Raw genomic sequence first — 18,132 nt, forward strand, 5'->3', positions numbered from 1 at the left:
GGTCCACGAGCTGAGATTTTTATACCAGCAAGTGCTGACGTGGGAGAACTTCAGAAGGAAGAGGATTTTCAGCCGCTCTTCAACCATTGGTTGTTTCACAAATAGTTCTTTCAATGAGAAGCGTTTCATCTGAGCAAGCATTTGCTGACTCACCCCAAGAGCACATACCTTCCAGGAAGTTGGGTTGGCAACAGACGCTGGCTAAAAAAACCCAGGCAATTGTTTTTCCATTATTCCATTACCAGCTGTCAGAGAGGACACATCACCAAAATAGGAGTGTCTCCTTCGACGTGAAGGCACGGAGACCGCAGCAAGGCGGCCTGGTGCCGTGACCGTCTGCTCTGTCATCTCAAATGGTTCCAAATGTTGTCTGGTCCAAACTCATGAATATCAGCCACGGAACCTCTGCTCCTGCAGCCTGCTTTATCACTAAAGGATCGTTGCGTGCCAGAACCCAAACATGCTCAGATGCAAAGAAATCAGCTCCAGGACTGGATGTGAATACTGAAGTTATGATGATGATGCATCCTATTATAATTTCAAAGTCTAGTCTTTCCCTAAGTCAGATGTTAATAAGAGAATCTAGCACATGGTGACCAATTCCTGACAGAGCTATAGGGATGGCTAATAGGATTCAGGCCTTTACTTCCACATTTATTCTATTAATAATATTATTATATTTCTGTGATGACCTCATTATAACAGAAATGCTGGATATTTGAAACTCACTCATCAGTATCGGGCTTCCCTGGTAGCCCAGATGGTAAAGAATCCACATGCAAAGAGGGAGACTTGGGTTCAATCCCTGGGTTGGGAAGATCCACTGGAGAAGGGAATGGCTACCCACTCCAGTATCCTTGCCTGGAGAATTCCCTTGGACAGAGGAACCTGGTGGGCTACAGTCCATGGGCTGGGGTCACAAAGAGTTGGACACGACTGAGCGACTAAGCACATCATTGGAAAAGACCCTGATGCTGGGAAGGATTGAAGGCAGGAGGAGAGTGGGATGACAGAGGATGAGATGGTTGGATGGCATCACCAACTTGATAGACATGAGTTTGAGCAAGCTCTGGGATTTGGAGATGGACAGGGAAGCCTGTGTGTTGCAGTCCATGGGGTCACAAAGAATTGGACACAACTGAGCAACTGAACTGAACTGAAGCACATCAGCATTAAAAAACAGCTATAATCACGGAAAAAAGAAATTAGTTGAGCAGAAACTAAAACTTAACTTGCAGCCTTGTCCTGAGCTGGCTGTCCAGAGGAAAGCAAAGCTCAATAGACATCATAAATTCCTACCCACTACTTACCTCAAGCACCTTAGTTAAGAACTGTCCTCAGGAATACATAACTCAGTGGCATTTAATCTCAAGTGGGCTTTTATTTATTCTTTAGATTTTAAGATTTGACATCAGGTTTGCAAAGGTAGGAAGCCCTTTCTGGGCATTTTTGAAAGTTGGCTCTACCCAGGCACTCTGAGATATTTAGATATTAACTGACACAAATCCACTTTTTAGAAAGTGTCACAGAACAGTCCAGAAGTGGTTTGGCCCTGAATTTAAATTATTGGTTAGGAAAAGTATTGGAAATTCTCTGAAGATATTAAAGAAAAACAAGTAGAAGCTGTGACAAGATAGCTACCTATGAAACACTGTCCTAAACTAATACCACGCATTTGATGAAAAATTTTTTGTTAAAAAGCATTAAAAATGTAAACAGAAATTCAACATTGCATTCTAGAAGAGGCCTCATACCTCATACGTTCACAAACACCAAATTAACCTTAAGGGCAAGCGTAACCATGCTGTCAAAACTGTTTCTAAGAATGAGAAGAGCTTGAGAAAATACAAAGCCTGCAAAGCATCCAGTGTATATGACTGATTTTTGCTGTAGCAACACCTGCAGATTCGACAGTCTTGATGGTGCGTCTTCTCAGCACCAAGCTGAGGGACTAAGAGATGACCAACTGGTGGCCTTGTGCTCAGGGTTTCTCAGGACTCTCTACTTCCACGTCTATGTGGAGATGACAAGAAACACTCCGGCTGTTCACTCTGGGCCAGACCTCCTTCTAAGCGCTCCACTCACACTGGCCCATTCCCGTAGAAAACTGAAGGAGAAGGCGCTGTAACAATCTTCGTTTAATGGACAGAGATGAGCAGACTGAAGCAAGTGAAGTAACTAGCCATGCCAGCTCTTAATCATCCTACACGGCCGTATGCACCCTTCCTTGCCTTCTCTGTTAAAGTGGATCCAGGCCCTTGAAATGTTTTCCCTCTGCCCGCTCCCACGATGCCAGGCTTTGCCAGCAGAGGGAGCAGGAGAGAGACTGCAGGAGGAGAAGGGACCCGGCCATCAGGAAGCTCAAGGGCCCTTACCTGGTGGCTCGATGGTCAGGTGGTGGTGGACCAGGAGCAGGTCAGAGGTCCCCCCGGAACTTGGCAGCGTTTCTGAGCACCCCCTGCACTAGCTGCTTGGTTCATAATACAGAACGCAGGACGGGGCAACAATGTTTGTATAGTTGCATTTATTTCCATTTTTGGTAAAACTATTGTTCTTCACTCCCTAAACACATTTATAGATAATGGACATTGTAAGGGCTTGGAGGAACAAACGGCAGAGTTGGAGCCATCAGGCCATTTTCAGCCATGCAGCTCTTTTGGTTGGGGGGTGGCTTGCCCAAAACACTGATGTGACCTACAACCCCTTTCCAGCCAATTCTGCCCTCGTGACTTCCGTGGATATAGACTCTTTTGCTGAATGAAGACAGGTGCTAGGAGTGGGGTAGGGGTGGTAGAGGCGGCTAAACAAGTCCGCAGTCTCTGACAGAGCAGCCGCCTAGCTCCAAAGTCACCTCCAGTATTAATGGTACAGACATCCAGAGAGGTTTCAAACACACTGTGCGATGGTCCAAAATCTGGAGTTTGCAGAACTGGCAGAAGTTGGGAATGGTATTTTTAAAGTGATGTATTTAGGTCCTAGAAATTCAATGAAAAAGAAAAAAAAAAAAGCCAGTCCCCAGGGATCTAAGCCCGTGAGCGCATAGAAGGCCTTTGTGCCTGGTGGAAATGGTGGGAGTACACATCAGAAGAAAGGACTGTATCAGGTGGGTTCCATGGGGTTGATTACCCCACTGCAGTCTGAAGACCCATTTCCTCAAGGGTTATCATTTCTGCTTGGTTAAGGTCAGCAACTCAGGAAGCTATGCTTTGCTTTATGAAAAAAAAAAACACATCAGAAGTAAAATAAGTGTTTCACGTCATGAAGATATGGTTAAGTTTAATGGTTTATCCAGCGTTTGAAGTCATCCCAGGTCCAGGTAGAGGGTCGGTGGGGCAGCCCGTGGTTACACCGCGTTCCTTTGAAGGAGCTGGTCCAGTAATTGCTGGGGAAGCAGAGACAGAGACATCAGGTTCAGACTCAGCATCTGGGCGCCACACACACGTCACCCCTGCAGGCGGCCGGGCCGTTACCTTTTTGAAGACCTCGGCCCGGAGTCTGTTACTCTGTAAGATCACCCTTTTCTTTTGTTCCTCTTTTTTCTTCCTAACTTCCGGCAAGTTATTATAGATTCTGAAACAAATTGAGAAAACATTTTGAAATGGTAGCGAGACAGCGGGCGTCTGCCGTGGCTCTGCCTCCTGTCTTGTCAGCAGGCGCTTACATTTCAAAGGGCAGATCAGCTGGCTCTGGACCACCCCACGTCTCTGAGACCCCTAGACCTGGGGCTCCCCTGTCTGTCTGCAGACAGGGCTGCCCAGGCGGGGGCCATGCAGTAGATGGGGCCCCACCCAGGGCAGAGCTGGAGGAGCCAGGGATTTCTTTAGAAGTCAGGTTTCTTTCTCTCCACCCCTTGTGATAATTGACCACTTGCTTGTAAAATGAGAGATGCCAGGCCTACTGCTTTGGCCACTCTGAGTGTACACGTGTGTGTGTGTGTGTGTGTGTGTGTGTGTGTGTGTGTGCGTGCTCAGTCAGTCGTGTCCAACTCTTTGTGACCCCACAGACTGTACCCCACCAGCCTCCTCTGTCCATGGGATTTCCCAGGCAAGCATACTGGAGTGGGTTGCCATTTCCTCTTCCAGGGGATCTTCCCAACTCAGGGATCAAACCTGTGTCTCCTGCAACTCCTGTATTGGCAGGTGGATTCTCTACCATCTGAGCCACCTGGGAAGCCCCCTGAGTGTAAACCTACTTTTTACCAAATACTTTTTTTGCCTCTCAGCTTTTGTCTTCCTATGCCTTGGAAAAGGAGCGGCGAATCTATGAACGTAGCTGGGGTCATATTGGAGCAGCCCACAGATAAAATGTGCGTGTCTGCCTCTTCACCTACTGCATTCCTAAGGAAGATGTTTCCAAACTCATCTTAGGCATAAGTATCACACGTTTGTCCTGGTGCAAAATCAGGAGCTTCCAGGACACCAGCAGGACCTAGGGGGCCTCCTTCTGGACCCTTCCTTCTTACTTCCCTACAGAGACTGCATATGTACTGATGCAAACAAGATTTTGGCTGGCATCCATGGACAGAGAGGGGACACTGCAGCCTGAGCTTTGAGGATGCTGTACCGGTGACATGTGGCTGAACATCTCTTTTATTTTCCCTCATGTTTGAAAGCCCAACAAAATTTAACATGTTCCCCAATTAAAATAATAATTACAAAGTATGGAAAGATTGATGATGGCAACATTAGCAAGATGTCGTCTTGGTTAATGGCTATTAGGCTAATCATCTTTTTTACGAGTTTATCTTTTGAAATTATCTTTTTACTGAATATACAGCTGATTTACAGTATGGCTGTGGTCAGTATAGCTGATCTATGGTGCTGTGTTAGTTTCAGGTGTACAGCAGTGATTTAGCTTATACATGTATGTGTATTCTTTTTCAGATAGGTTATTAAAAAGTACTGAGTCCATTTCCTGGTGCTGCACAGTAGGTCCTTGGTGATTATCTGTTTTACACACAGCAGTATGTATGTGTTAGCCCCCAACTCCCAATTCATCCTTCCCCCACCCTTTCCCCAGGTAAGCACACGTTTCTTTGCTAAGTCTGTGGGTCTATTTCTGTTTTGCAGATAAGTTTATTTACATCATTATTTTTTAGAATCCACGTATACGTGGCTTTCATCACATGACACTTGTCTGACCTGCTTCACGTAGTGTGATCATCTCTAGGTCCATCCATGTTGCGGCAAATGGCACGATTTCGTTCTTTTTTATGGCTGAGTAATATTCCATCGTATGTATGTTTCATATCTTGATCCATTCATCTGTTGATGTACACTGAGGTATCTTTCATGTCTTGGCTATGGTGGATAGTGCTGCTGTGAACATTGGGGTGCATGTACCTCTTCAAATACAGTTTTCTCTGGGTATATGTCCAGGAATGGGCTTGCAGGATCATATGGTAGCTCTATTGTCCGTTTTTTAAGGATCCTCCTTTTTACTGTTCTCCATAGGAGCTATATCGATTTATATTCCCACCAACAAAGTGTAGGAGGGTCCCTTACTAGTCTAATCATCTGACAGGAATTCCCCAGGTAGCCCTCACACCGGGTGGAAGACACGTACAGTGTCCTGTTATGGGAGTGAGGAACCCAGGCCCAGCGAGGTCAGGAGGCCAGTGACATCCCTCAGCTGGTGAATGAGGAGCTGGGAGCCCAGCCTTGGTCTGCTTGACTTCTTGCCACACTGGCCCCAGTCACACAGCATAAAGTAACCCAGGCACTGCCTACACCCATCAGAGTGCCTGGCACAGAGGGCATCACATGGTATGAATTAATGAGTGCACACATGACTGCCAAGCCCAGGAGCTGTTCGAGAAGGAACCAGGAGAAGGCCGTCAGGATCAGTAGGAAAGATGACATGTCCCAAAGCTCCCCAGTGGAAATCCTCCTGCACCCATACAGACACATCGTCCCCATCTTAACCATCTGACCATGTGGGGTGTTCAGGATAAAAATTCCTAGGCCTCAATCCTGGAGCTTCTTCTACAGTATTTTCTTAAAAGAACATCCTTAACAAATTGTGGTTAATTTATGCAATGGACCACTCTGCATCAGCTAAGAAAGTCATCCATATCTTCTGACATAGAAAGACCCCACAGACATAAAGTAAAAGAAGCAAGCTACAGAAAGATAATACATAGCATGATCCCATTTATGGTCAAAAATTAGACAATTGTATATGTAACAAGTAAATGTCTGTTTTCAGGCAGAGAGAAAGGCCTGGAAGGGTATAAAGGATGCCAATACCTATGGTGTCTCTGGAGGCAGGACAAGGTTGGGGAAATGGGGTAGGAGAGGGGATAGCTGGTCATGAGTGACTTCAGTTCTCTCTCCTGTGCTTGAAATTTTAAAATAAAGTGCAATTTAGTAACATAATTAATAACAAAGAACATGAAAGAAAAGAAAGCTCCATTATAATTCTATGGGGGAGTGAAGTCCGAGAGCCGAGGTCTGAGTCCACTTAGGGGAGACCACAGCGTAGATGCCTCACTGACTGTATCCAAGGAGCCCCGGCTTCCAGCCAGGGAAGTCATGACGGGGGACACAGTACCACTGATCCTCTCGGAGGCTGTTCTGTCTTCAGTAAGATGACAGGACAATGCTCTGTCCGCAGATGCCGCTTTGAGAGCTAGCATTTTAATTTCAAGCCTCCACAATAGTGGCTTTGGGCTTAGGGACCAGGAGGGGACCATTTGGCTGAATTTTCCACTAAATTGAAAGAGGAATACTTTGAGCATGAGGTATACACGGCTTCATACTTCTGAAACAGCAGGTCTCGACCCCCAGTGGCCCTTTCAAACGCCCAGTTAGAACACTGTGAAGCCGGTGGTTAATGGAAGGGTTCCCCTCCTCCTCACTGACACTTTTTTTTTTTAAATTCACAGAGAGGTTCCCTACAGATAATCAAAGCTGGCTAATGATCATGGAAACAATATAATCATGGGAAAAGCAGAGATTTTGTGCCTGGAGTGGGGAGAAATGTACTCTTCCTATTTCAATGGTTTCTCTGAGTTGCCCTATCAGTTTGGTTTAATTATTATAATTCCCCCTAGTGCCAGATACTTTATTATAAACTAATGACATGTTACTTGCATGAACTTGGCGAACTCTGCCGGGTTATTACGTGTGGATTGGGAGGCCCGAGCTCGGGAAGAATGGCAGTCTTTGTGTACTGGTGAGAAAGAGGGGGCGTCCAGAACTGCAACCAGCCAAGCAGGACATGGAGAGCTTGCGGCAGCCGGGCGCCAAGAAGGCCAGCTTGTGGTCCTCTGCGGCTCCGTGGCCCCCTCACACTGTCCACCTCCAGGCCTGGAAGCTTTCCTGAAGGCCCGGAGACCCAGCTCCTCCCCCTCTTATGAAATTACCTGCGAAGGTGCACAGTGACAAACGGCACCTGCCCAGAGCAATGGCAGGAACATGCAGAAGCATTTCTGTTGAGTCTGGGGATCTCTTAGAGACCAATTAGCGGACTGGTTCAGAACTCAAGACCTACCGCCTTCCTAAGGGTTTTCCAAGAACGACATCAACATTCAGAGGTGCAATTCGGCAACTGCGCTCCTTTGGGCCAGCTTTTCAAATTCACGGCTGAGAAGACCTCAGAGTTCAAACACGGACCTAGAAGTGGTGGCCCCGCTGGGCAGAGCCTGCATCCAGCAAGCCACCCCTCCTTCCCGCACTTTTTCGACCTCACACAATAGAACCAAGTACCTTTTAGACCGCATGTGCATCTCCTTCTCTGAAATGTACCTTTCTTTGGGTTTGAACAAGTTATCTGAAAAAAAAAAAAAAGGAAAGATGATTAATTTCAGAAGGTACAGATATGCACTTATCTAGAAAAACATCATGGCAGGCTTGCTTGACTCTCTGTTATCCGTCCTTAATCTAAGATCAGCCTGTTATAAACACAGCAGGACTCAGTAGACACATACCACAAATGATTGTATTAAAATTGACAAGCTACAGGTTGGCCTTGACAACAGTCAAATACAGCATGAAGTTCAAGGTTAGCTCTAACAGACTTCAGGGGCAGTGACTCCTTTGCAGGCTTCATTGAGCAATAAAGAGTCACAGTTTACTGGGGTTGTGCCAGGGTAGCACAAAAACGTGTTTCAGCGTCACCCTGGGTGTGGGGCTGGGGAGGTGGTCATCCCATCTACAAAACAATCCCACTAGGTCTCGGTGCCTCTGAGAACACTGAGAGCAGGAGCTTTCACTCACAAGTGCCGTCTCCCTCATGGATGGCCAGCCTCGACTCCCTTTCTAAGGGGGAAGAATTCGTCCTTTCCAAGGTCAGAAAACATAACGGAAAGCAACGTAACAGTAACATCTGTCTAGCGTCCTTTGAGAAAGTGCCCAGTGGCTACACATCACCGAGTCTGGAACGTCTTTTAATGAGAGTACACATTGCTAATTGCAAGGATGTGTACAGATGGCACTCATAAAAATGGTCTGCATTTTTTTTTTAGAAAGAAAAAAAATAGTGAGTACCCTTTTGATACAACTCTGAGATTCCTGAGAGACTCTTGGCCCTATAGATTAGCCAAGAGTCTGGCACCCCAAAATGCTCCTGGGGTGCTTGCTGCATGGGGATGCATCTCAGTGGCTATCACACAAACTGCCCGGAACACCTGGATAGTAACCAGCACACCAGCCTTCACTCGGCAGAAGTAGGTGGTGACTCAGCATCCTTTAGTCACGAAACTAAGGCAGGCTCCTGGCATCCCCAGCCAAGACCCCACCAGGCTTCAATCAGTCTCCCCACCTGGGCCTGTTCCCTGTATTCAACACTCCAGCGGAGCCACTTCAGATACCCCAAGCTTGAGAATGTGCAGAATTTTTCAAGAATATACAAGAAGGCAGACCAGAGGCGAGGATATGAAGAAGTCTTTTCCTGTCTGGGGAACAACAACACAGCTGTGATTTACAATATGGAAATGGCACAGTGGCTGAGCTTGTCTTCTGTCTGGTTATAAACATAAAAGATGGTACCGTTACTCAACCTCAAAGACAAGATTCAAAGGAGAAACAAGAGAAAGGAGAAAGAAATCAGAAGAATGTTCACAGTGAAGGGGAAACATCCCCAGTGTTTGGAAAGGCATTGGGCCATGTGAACCAGGAGAGTCAACCTCACCACGAGGACTCTGATCTGCCAAGACACCTCCCAGTGCCCACCCTCCCCTCTCCATCTAGACAGGGCCAGGCCAGAACCCAAGACCTCAGGAAGAGCCCAGCAGCATTCCAAAGAAATGGGGGTGTTGCCAGGGCAGTCAGGGTCTCAGGCGAGCAAACATGTGTCTGCCTACAGACTCCCACTCCAGCAGAAGGAGCCGCCTGCAGACTTAGACTCCAGTCTGAACCAGCATTCCTCAGGAGCGACTCAGGATGAGGGAGAGGCTGGTGTGGACCGAGGCAGGGGCCCCAGGGGGATAGAAAGGCTATGAACGGCCTGTAAAACACTTAAAAATCTCAGCTTAATTGCATGTGGTCTCCCCGCAGATATTAGCTCTGTTTTTGTTTTGGTTCAGTTTGATTTATTTCTTTTGAGTGCCTGATACCACAGTGAAGCTTTGGTCTCATTTCCAAGAGGAAACACAAGTGAATGTGAGTCCTGGGTACCTCCTCGGTTTTCTTTTCTGAACCCTTCTCCGCCTGCTGTGCCTCAGCACAAGTTTAAATTCTGGGCCCAGCAGCCGACGTAGGCAAAACAAGCAGATCTGCGTCCAGGAGTGCAGACCCCAGCCGGCAGGCTCCAGCCCACGCCTTGCGCTGGTCGCTGTTGACTTTGAGTTTTCCTAACAGCACCAGGCTCATCGGATAAGCAATGGAGGCTTTCAGGATGCAAGGGAAGACAGGAAAAGAACAAAATTCTGCCTCCCTGGAGGAAGTGGTTTGAAATAAATCATCGTGCGTTGTAATGGCTCCTGACCTCACTAGAGCAAAAAAAGAAAAAAGCACGTTTGGCACGTTGAGAGGGAAGGTGGCCGGAAGAAGGCGGGGGCAGTGTGGCGCCAGAGGGTCAGCACTGCTAGTGATAATAACTGCTAGCATTTATTGGGTCTCAATAGGTCTTCACACCAACCCTGTGATGTGCTCGTAATTTTTGCATTTCAGGGACAGAAAATCAAAGTTCAAGGGGCCAAGGGTCCCCTGCTCTGGGTCATCAGTGAATGAGTGAGTGACAGAGCTGGGTTTCAGTCCAAACCAGTCTGTCCAGCCCTGCCCACACACACCCTCAATCTCAGAACGTGGTCACCAACCTGTGGTTTCAGAATCCATCTTTTGGGAGCCCTGACACATGCTGGTCAATTTCCCAGGCATCATTCCAAAATTTCTTTCTCTTCCCCCTTCCTCCTACACTGAAGGAGCAAGGACTATGCTTCCAGGGAATGCTCAGAAGAAAAAAGCACTGATAAGATCTTGCCACCATGAGACTTCATGATTGAGGGAGAAGCTGGATAAGGAACAGATCAGCTACAAAGTATCAGGTGAATGTTGTGATGAAAATGAATCCTGGCCACTTGGTCAAGTGGGTCCTGGGGGTGGTTAGGAAGGTCCCTTGGGGAGGATATATGTTACTATGACCCTAATGAGCTGGCTGCCCGAGCCAGTAGAGGGAAGAGTGAGGAAGGATCAGGGGGCCATGGTCCCTTCAGTGCTAGGAAGGAGGGCGTGAGAAGGCAGGTGGGGAACAGAGGTGAGAGCAAAGACCGCTGTGGTTCTCCACCCAGGCCACACTCTACCACCGCCGGCAGAGTCTGACCGTGATTCCCACGCATGGGCACTGGCATCTACACCAGAATCTCCCATGGTTCTAGTGGGCACCGTGTAATAGGGAAGAACACATCTGACTCTGTATTAGGTTCGTTTCATCAGCCTTTGTATTCTACTGCTTTTGCTTTAAGAATGTTTCCCAAAGCCTGAAATATACAGGAGAGCCCTCTGTCAAGGTTCTGACTTTTAAGGGTGTAACCACTCTTCCATTCATATAGAGATGAAAAGTTGCAAAGCAGAAAATAACATTTGTCCTGTTGGAGGTTTACAGGAACCTCATGACACCTGCGAGAACAAAGGATTCCCACACCAAGAAGTTTGCCAAAGCCAACACGTCCCTCACTCACCATGCCTTTAGAAAAGCTTTGCTGAAACCCTTAGGGGAGTTTGGACTTTTCAGGGGCACGAGCCACCCATTTTCCTTATATGGCCCTCCAGTAAACCTTTCTCTGCTCCAGACCCCTGTATTTTGGGTATTGTTGGGCCACACTATGTGTTGGGCACACACACTGGCATTTGGTAACTGTTGGAGGTAGGAACCATCCTTGTTGGGTTTTGCAAGTCTATTAAGGAGAATTTCAAGTCTGTTAAGTGTTCCTTCAGAGTAAGAGACAGAGACCCACTTGAGGTTTAAAGTAGGGGCTCTGATTTGGATTCCCAAAGGATGGCTCCAGCAGCTGTTCAGAATACGCACCAAATGGGTAGGAATAAGGGCTTCCCTGGTGGCTCAGACGGTAAAGAATCCGCCTGCAATGCGGGAGACCTGGGTTCGATCCCTGGGTTGGGAAAATCCCCTGGAGGAGGAAATGGCAACCCACTCCAGTGTTCTTGCGTGGAGAATCCCCATGGGCAGAGGAGCCTGGCGGGCTACAGTCCATGGGGTCGCACAGAGTCAGACACAACTGAGCAACTAGGCACACAGGGTAGAGTACATTCAAACACGGCTGCAGGGAGACAGGTCAGACCATTGCGGTTGCGTAAGCAGTGCTCAGCACAACCGGGAAATAGAAGGACTCAGACTCAGCTACACCCACGGAATACCAGCAAAGAGGGCTGTGAAGGTGGGACAGAAAACCAGATTTTATGGGGGAGGGAGGGAGGGGCAAACTATTATATACAGAATGCATAAGCACCAAGGCCCTACTGTATAGCACAGGGAACTGTATTCAGCACCTTTTGATAAACTGTAATGGAAAAGAATATGAAAAAGAATGTGTATATATATAACTGAATCACTTTGCTGTACAGCAGAAATTAACATAATGTTGTGAATTAACTATAGTTGAATAAAATAGAAAGAAAAAAGGAAAGAAAAACAGGCTTTGGGTTGGAGCCACCCTTCATTTGACTGTTTAACTTTCACCTGTTTGGTGCTCAGTAGCCTCAAGGATCAGTAAGACAAAGGACTCACAGCCCAGGGTGAGAGCCTGATACACGTGGCCTTCAGGTGTCACTACTGACATCTGCATAGGGAGAGGGTTCATGGGGGTTGTGTGGTCCATCAGGGAAGGGATGCAACTGGAGAGACTTCACAGAAGGACACAGCTGAACTGAATCTTGAAAAATAAAGTGGTGTCCTGATAGTGAGAGGGAGCGCAGGAGTAAGGTGGCCCGCGTAGAAACACAGCGAGAGCACAAGGCCCAGCCTACAGCAAGAGACGGCTCTTCAAGGAAATATGCAGTGGGCTCCACTGGGGACCTTATTTTACAGGATGGAAACCATCCTGCACACACTGTGCTCAAAGATACAGTGAAAGCCCATCTATCCAGACCCTTTTAATGGAAATTCTGCCTTTATAAAATTAAAGTGACTGGTGAGAACAATTTTCAGCCAGCTTATGGATCTTTTATGGATTTTCCTTGAAGCTTCCTGTATTCTAATTCACTAATATGGAGGAAAGAATTGAAGCTGTATTTATGTCCAATTATCATTCAAATAGAGCAGGCTTTTTTTCCCCCTTAATACAATTACTAAGGTAGTTAATTGCCCATTTCTGTCTTTCTGGAAAATTATTTTTCTTTTTAAACCTGAGTGTCTGGTGTCTGGCTCATTATTGTATCCAAACTACTGGCCTATTGCTAAGTTCATGAGTTAAGGCCAGACACATAGTGTAAGCAAACAACCAGCTACCAAGATTTCGGTGTTTCTGAGGCTGTTCTTGGGGAGCAGCTGAATACAAGCCTGACGTCGCATTAATCTCCATAAAGCAGGTGTTTATCACAACCCTCACCTCATGTGTGTAAACACGTGTGCACACGCAGGACAGGTGGCCTGAACACTCAGCCAGCCAGTGGTGTTACCAGAGCAGCAAGGATCACCTGGACACCAGCGTGATGCACTGTTTATGAGGCCAGAGCTCATTTCCCTCCGCACAGAGTCCTTATCTACAGCTCTGATTGCAAAGCTTCATTTTCCCTATTGAACAAGTAATCTAAATGATAATCAAGTTCACACTGGATTTATTAGTGCAGTGCCCTCGCAGAAGCGGATTTGCAGCAGTCACCCTGAGCACTTTGAAGAATCTTTTAGAATGAGCTTCCCCCAGCTTACGAACACCAAAGTTAAGGGATGCCTGTTGGAGAGGATCCAGCCAGGAGACAACAAGCCAGTTTGGAGTAGAGATGCCAAGTCTACACTGCCCAGTATCTTCTAAGAAAGACATGGCCTACCCAAAGGAATGGAAATGGGGTATGTCTTAGGGAAGAAAATCTCTAGAGGGTTTTTCCCCTAAAAAAGAGGCCCTTAGAATACACCAATAGGTGTGTATTCTAAGCTCACAAGGGAGGCTGTTCATTATGTCAGTCTCAAAGCCAGTGAGCAGCTGGCCTTCCTGCGGCTGGAATAATCGCATCATGGTCTTTGGGAGTTGAATCCAGCTACTTCCACATCATTTCCATTTGGCTCGTCTTGCTGGGATCTCTAATTTGCTGACATAGGCCACAGCCGAGGGTCTACCTTGGACTAATTAGCCTTCCAGAAACTAAATGATGTGCATTGCACCGTAGAAAAGCTAGTTAAAGACTCATAGGTTGTTCACCCCCAAAGTGCTCTTGTGATGATAAAATCCTGTGCTGGATAAACATCGTCATTTTTCTGAAATCCTTCTATGCTTCTGTGGGACCCTGAAGGACAGTTTCACATGGTGAGCCGCCCATTCCAGGCGCCTGGGTAGTGGTGGAGGTTGTGTGTTTCATTTACATAAAAATAATGCTCTACAACAATGAGACAAATAACCATTCAGACCCAAAAGAGAGATACTAATGTCACAGTTTAGAGATGCAAGGAGGCTCTCAGATCCTTCGGGTAAAGGCATCCGAAATTAAGAAATGATAAAGAAACCAGAGGTCTGCAGAGAAATCTATTTCTCTTTCTACGCTCAGGTCAAGAAATGAGGCGTCACGGGCTTCTGGTTAATGCAAGTGAATTGTTTTCTCTGCAGAGAGCTTGGTTCCTGCACATGCAGACTGACCCTCGAGTCTCCAGCAGAATCACTATCCTGGGGACTCTGTGAACACACAGGGTGCTGGGCACTAAAGGATGGATTTGAGAAAGGGTCTGCCCCTGGGCGTGCGCTTCCCAGGTGGCTCAGCTGATAAAGAATCTGCCTGCAATGCAGGAGACACAGATTTGATCCCTGGGTTGGGAAGATCCCCTGGAGAAGGACATGGCAACCCACTCCAGTATTCTTGCCTGGAGAATTCCATGGACAGAGGAGCCTGGTAGGCTACAGTCCATGGGGTTGCAAAGAGTCGGACACAACTGAGCGTGCACACACGCTGACATTGACCTGCCCCTAGGCATGGGGTGGGGAAGGGGCATGAGGAGGGCCCACCAGGCACTCTGGAACCCCACGAACCTCCCCACACATGCTCATAAGGTGGAATCCTTGATGCAATGTGGGCAGACCAGGGGCCACGGCTTCAGTTCCCCCAGCTAGAAAAACCAGATCCCCAAGTCAAACTGTTTAAAAGGAGTCTTACCACAATTCCGTTGCTCTGTCTCTCAGACCCAAGAGCTCCACCATAAGCTGCTTCCCCATCGGTCCCCCAGGGTCCTGTCCTTTATGGTTCTAGATTCAGCTGACTTGGCTGTCTGCCGTAAGAAGCCCTGAACAGACTGAAATCATGCAAATTCAGCTCACCTGGCTGTCTGTGGTAGCAGAGACTCGAAGACCAACTCAGATCCTCACACAAGACCAGACACTCACACACTGAACCCTCAGCAAGGGCTACCATCAATTGCCTAAAATGTACATTTTTTCCCCTGGGTTCAGCAAAACAAGGTACAGCATTACTCACAATGAGCACATTGGTGAATTTAAAGGTGACCCAAAGGAGCTAGGGAGCTTTACCAGCCTCTAAGGTTTAGTGACCCCAGCTCTCAGCGACCTCACTACATATGGCAGGAAATCATCATTGGTTTCTGCTTCATGAAAATCATACAAGTGTTAGTACATTAAACATCATGTTTTTATGATGTAACTTTGACACTTCCTTTGGCCTGCCTGACCCTCCACACCATGAAAGAGGTGTCCACTTGGGATCCAAGTCTGCAGACCTGAATCGGGTTAGGCCTCAGCTTGGTGCTCTGTGCCCTGGAACTGGCCCCTCAAGCTTGCTGGCCTCCTGTTCCTCCTCTGCTCTGTGCGGGGACAGCATCTGCCTTAAAGGTCCTAGGAAGGTCTCACAGGAATGGTCCATATGAACATGGACTATAACCTTGGAGACGCCAGTGGCAGCCATGATGCTAACAGCCACCAGTCTCCAAGCATCCCCTGCCCTGGCCCCCATTTGTGACTCAGTTCATCCCGTGACTTGGGAAAGCAGGTGTTTTCCTCTTTACAGATGAGCAGAGGTCTCAAAGGTCAGTAACGTAACCTCAGGTCTCAAAGCAAGCAGCTAGGGGGCCTGAGAATCGAGTCATTGATGGAATCAATGGGCTGTTTATTCTCTGCAGAAGATAGATGGCCATGGTTCTCAAAGTGGGGCTGATGCTTTCACAGAAAGGCCGACATCTAGGCGGTGTCTGCTTCCCCTTCATTCCCCGAACCAGCAGCACCAGCAGCACTGGGGAACTTGTGACAAATGAAAGTTCTTACTCCTGCCCCAAGTCAGCTGGGTCAGAAGTTCTGGGGCTGGACCAGTGTCCTGTGAGCTCTCAAGTCCAGCAGGGGATTCTGACTTGCTCGTGTGTGAGGACCACTGAGAAAAATAACAAGAAAGATAAGGAAAACAGCCAAGTCCCTCCAGGGGCTTCCAGGCTTTGAGGAAGTATTGCCCAATATTATACAGGAAGCCCAGGAAAATCTGCATTTCAGATCAACAGTGAAACAGTTTTAGCATAAGTATACCCTATACCCTTAGTCAAGCCTCTTGATGAAGGTGAAAAAGGAGAGTGAAAAAGTTGGCTTAAAACTCAACATTCAAAAAAAGTAAAGATTGTGGCATCTAGTCCCTTCAGTTCATGGCAAATAGATGGAGAAAAAAGGAAACACTGACAGACAAAATCACTGAGGACAGTGACTGCAGCCACAGAATTAAAAGACGCTTGCTCCTTGGAAGAAAAGCTATGACAAACCCAGAGAGTATATTAAAAAGCAGAGACATCACTTTGTTGACCAAGGTCCATAGAGTCAGAGCTATGGATTTTCAGTCGTCATGTATGGATGTGAGAGTTGAACCATAAAGAAAGCTGAGCACCGAAGAACTGACGCTTTCAAACTGTGGTGCTGGAGCAGACTCTTGAGACTCCCTTGAATAGCAAGGAGATCAAGCCAGTCCATCGTAAAGGAAATCAACCCTGAATATTCATTGGGAGGACTAATGCCGAAGCTGAAACTCCAATACTTTGGCCACTTGATGCAAGAAGCTGACTCATTAGAAAAGACCCTGATGCTTGGAAAGATTGAAGGTGGGAGGAGAAGAGGGTGAAGGAGGATGAGATGGTTGGATGGCATCACTGACTCAATGGACATGAGTTTGAGCAACTCTGGGAGATGGTGAAGGACAGGGAAGCCTGGCATGCTGCAGTCCATGATGTAGCAGAATCGGACACGACTTAGCAACTGAACAATAATGTTCCATGTAATATTGGGGGCCTACTTATGCTAAAAGAGGTTTTGATGCCCTGAAAAGCAAATTTAACTGGGCATCCTATATTTTCACTTAGTGAATCTGGCATCCCTATTTTGAGTGTGTGAAGCAACTCTCCCTACCGTGGCAACAATCAGGTCGCCGGCTCCAGAGCCCCCACGGGCATCGTCTGATGCAGCTCCCTGCATCACGGGGAAGGCAAGCCTCTGCCCCAGTTGCACAGTTATTTCTCTGGTAGCTTATTGCTTCTCTGCCATTTTCCAGCCCTTGGTGTGGGGAACACAACCCTCCCTGGTTATTTCATGTTGTGACATTGGTGAGTGCTTTCTGAAGGGGTTTTGACTGGCTCCTCTTTCTCTGCTGGACTCCGTTGGGTGACAGTGTGACGGCCTTGTTACAGATTCCAGGGGACCCCACATGGAGAGAGGTCCAGCACCTGTCAGTGGACAAGCTTCCAGGGAGGCAAGCTGGCCACAGCCTGTGAAACTGGCACCACCCCCTGCCGCCCAGAGAACCCCAGGCTCCTCAATCATCGCTTTCTGGCTCTGCCAGACCAAAGGGATTCAGATAAGGAGAATAAGACCTTCTTCCTGCAGTCTCAGATTTTTGTGGGAAATGGCAGATCGAAATTCCAGTTGGGGCTTCTTTAGCAAAGCATGGTATTGGGTTGGCCAAAAAGTTTGTTAGGGTTTTTCCTTCACATCTTTTAGAACAAAACCTGAATAAACCTTTTGGCCAACCCAATAGATAGTCTTAAAAGCAAAGATTCCTAGAGCTATGTTTCTAAAATTGATGCTCGAGAATTAGGTAAAAGCATTTCACGGTCAAAGAAGTTTAGAGAAAACAAGCTTAAACAAATTTAAGCAGGCTTCATTGTTGCAGGACTTATCAGTGCCTTTAACATACATGGGCATTGTAAACCTCCCAGAGAATACAGCTTACAAAATAATCCAAAGGAATTGGTCTCCCGCTTGAATGTATTTTTGATTGTCTAGGCCTAAGGATGCTGGGGCGAGAAGTGACAATTGCAGAACATTAGCAAGTTATAAATAGTTTTCACTTTTCATTGTTATTATTTGTGGCTATAAAACAGGATTTTAAATATATAAAATTACTATATGGCCTTCACATTTTCTTAAGAATGTGTGTGTGTATACGTGTGTGTGTGCACGAGCACGTGCGTGTGTGGGCTAAATGGCAAGTTTAAATTAGTCATGTAAAGAAACTAGGCAATGGCTCAAGTCATACTTCACCATAAAACAGCAAA

The 18,132-nt window shown here is 47.0% G+C and overlaps 1 protein-coding gene across 7 annotated transcripts in view; it reads right to left on the reverse strand.

Annotated features, from left to right (window-relative positions):
* Window positions 1–2,507: 2,507 nt before the first annotated feature.
* Window positions 2,508–18,132, reverse strand: part of C26H10orf90 (chromosome 26 C10orf90 homolog) — a 393,139-nt gene continuing 377,514 nt past the window's right edge. For all 7 annotated transcript variants that reach the window (XM_059882151.1, XM_059882150.1, XM_059882149.1 and 4 more), the window contains 3 exons: window positions 7,710–7,773; window positions 3,471–3,570; window positions 2,508–3,382 (listed from right to left, as the gene is read on the reverse strand). In XM_059882151.1, coding sequence (XP_059738134.1) covers window positions 3,344–3,382; window positions 3,471–3,570; window positions 7,710–7,773 — 203 coding nt within the window. In that variant the 3' untranslated portion in view covers window positions 2,508–3,343. The remainder of the gene's footprint in view (window positions 3,383–3,470; window positions 3,571–7,709; window positions 7,774–18,132) is intronic.

The sequence above is a fragment of the Bos taurus genome, chromosome 26, assembly GCF_002263795.3.
Source record: "Bos taurus isolate L1 Dominette 01449 registration number 42190680 breed Hereford chromosome 26, ARS-UCD2.0, whole genome shotgun sequence".
Lineage (NCBI taxonomy): Eukaryota > Metazoa > Chordata > Mammalia > Artiodactyla > Bovidae > Bos > Bos taurus.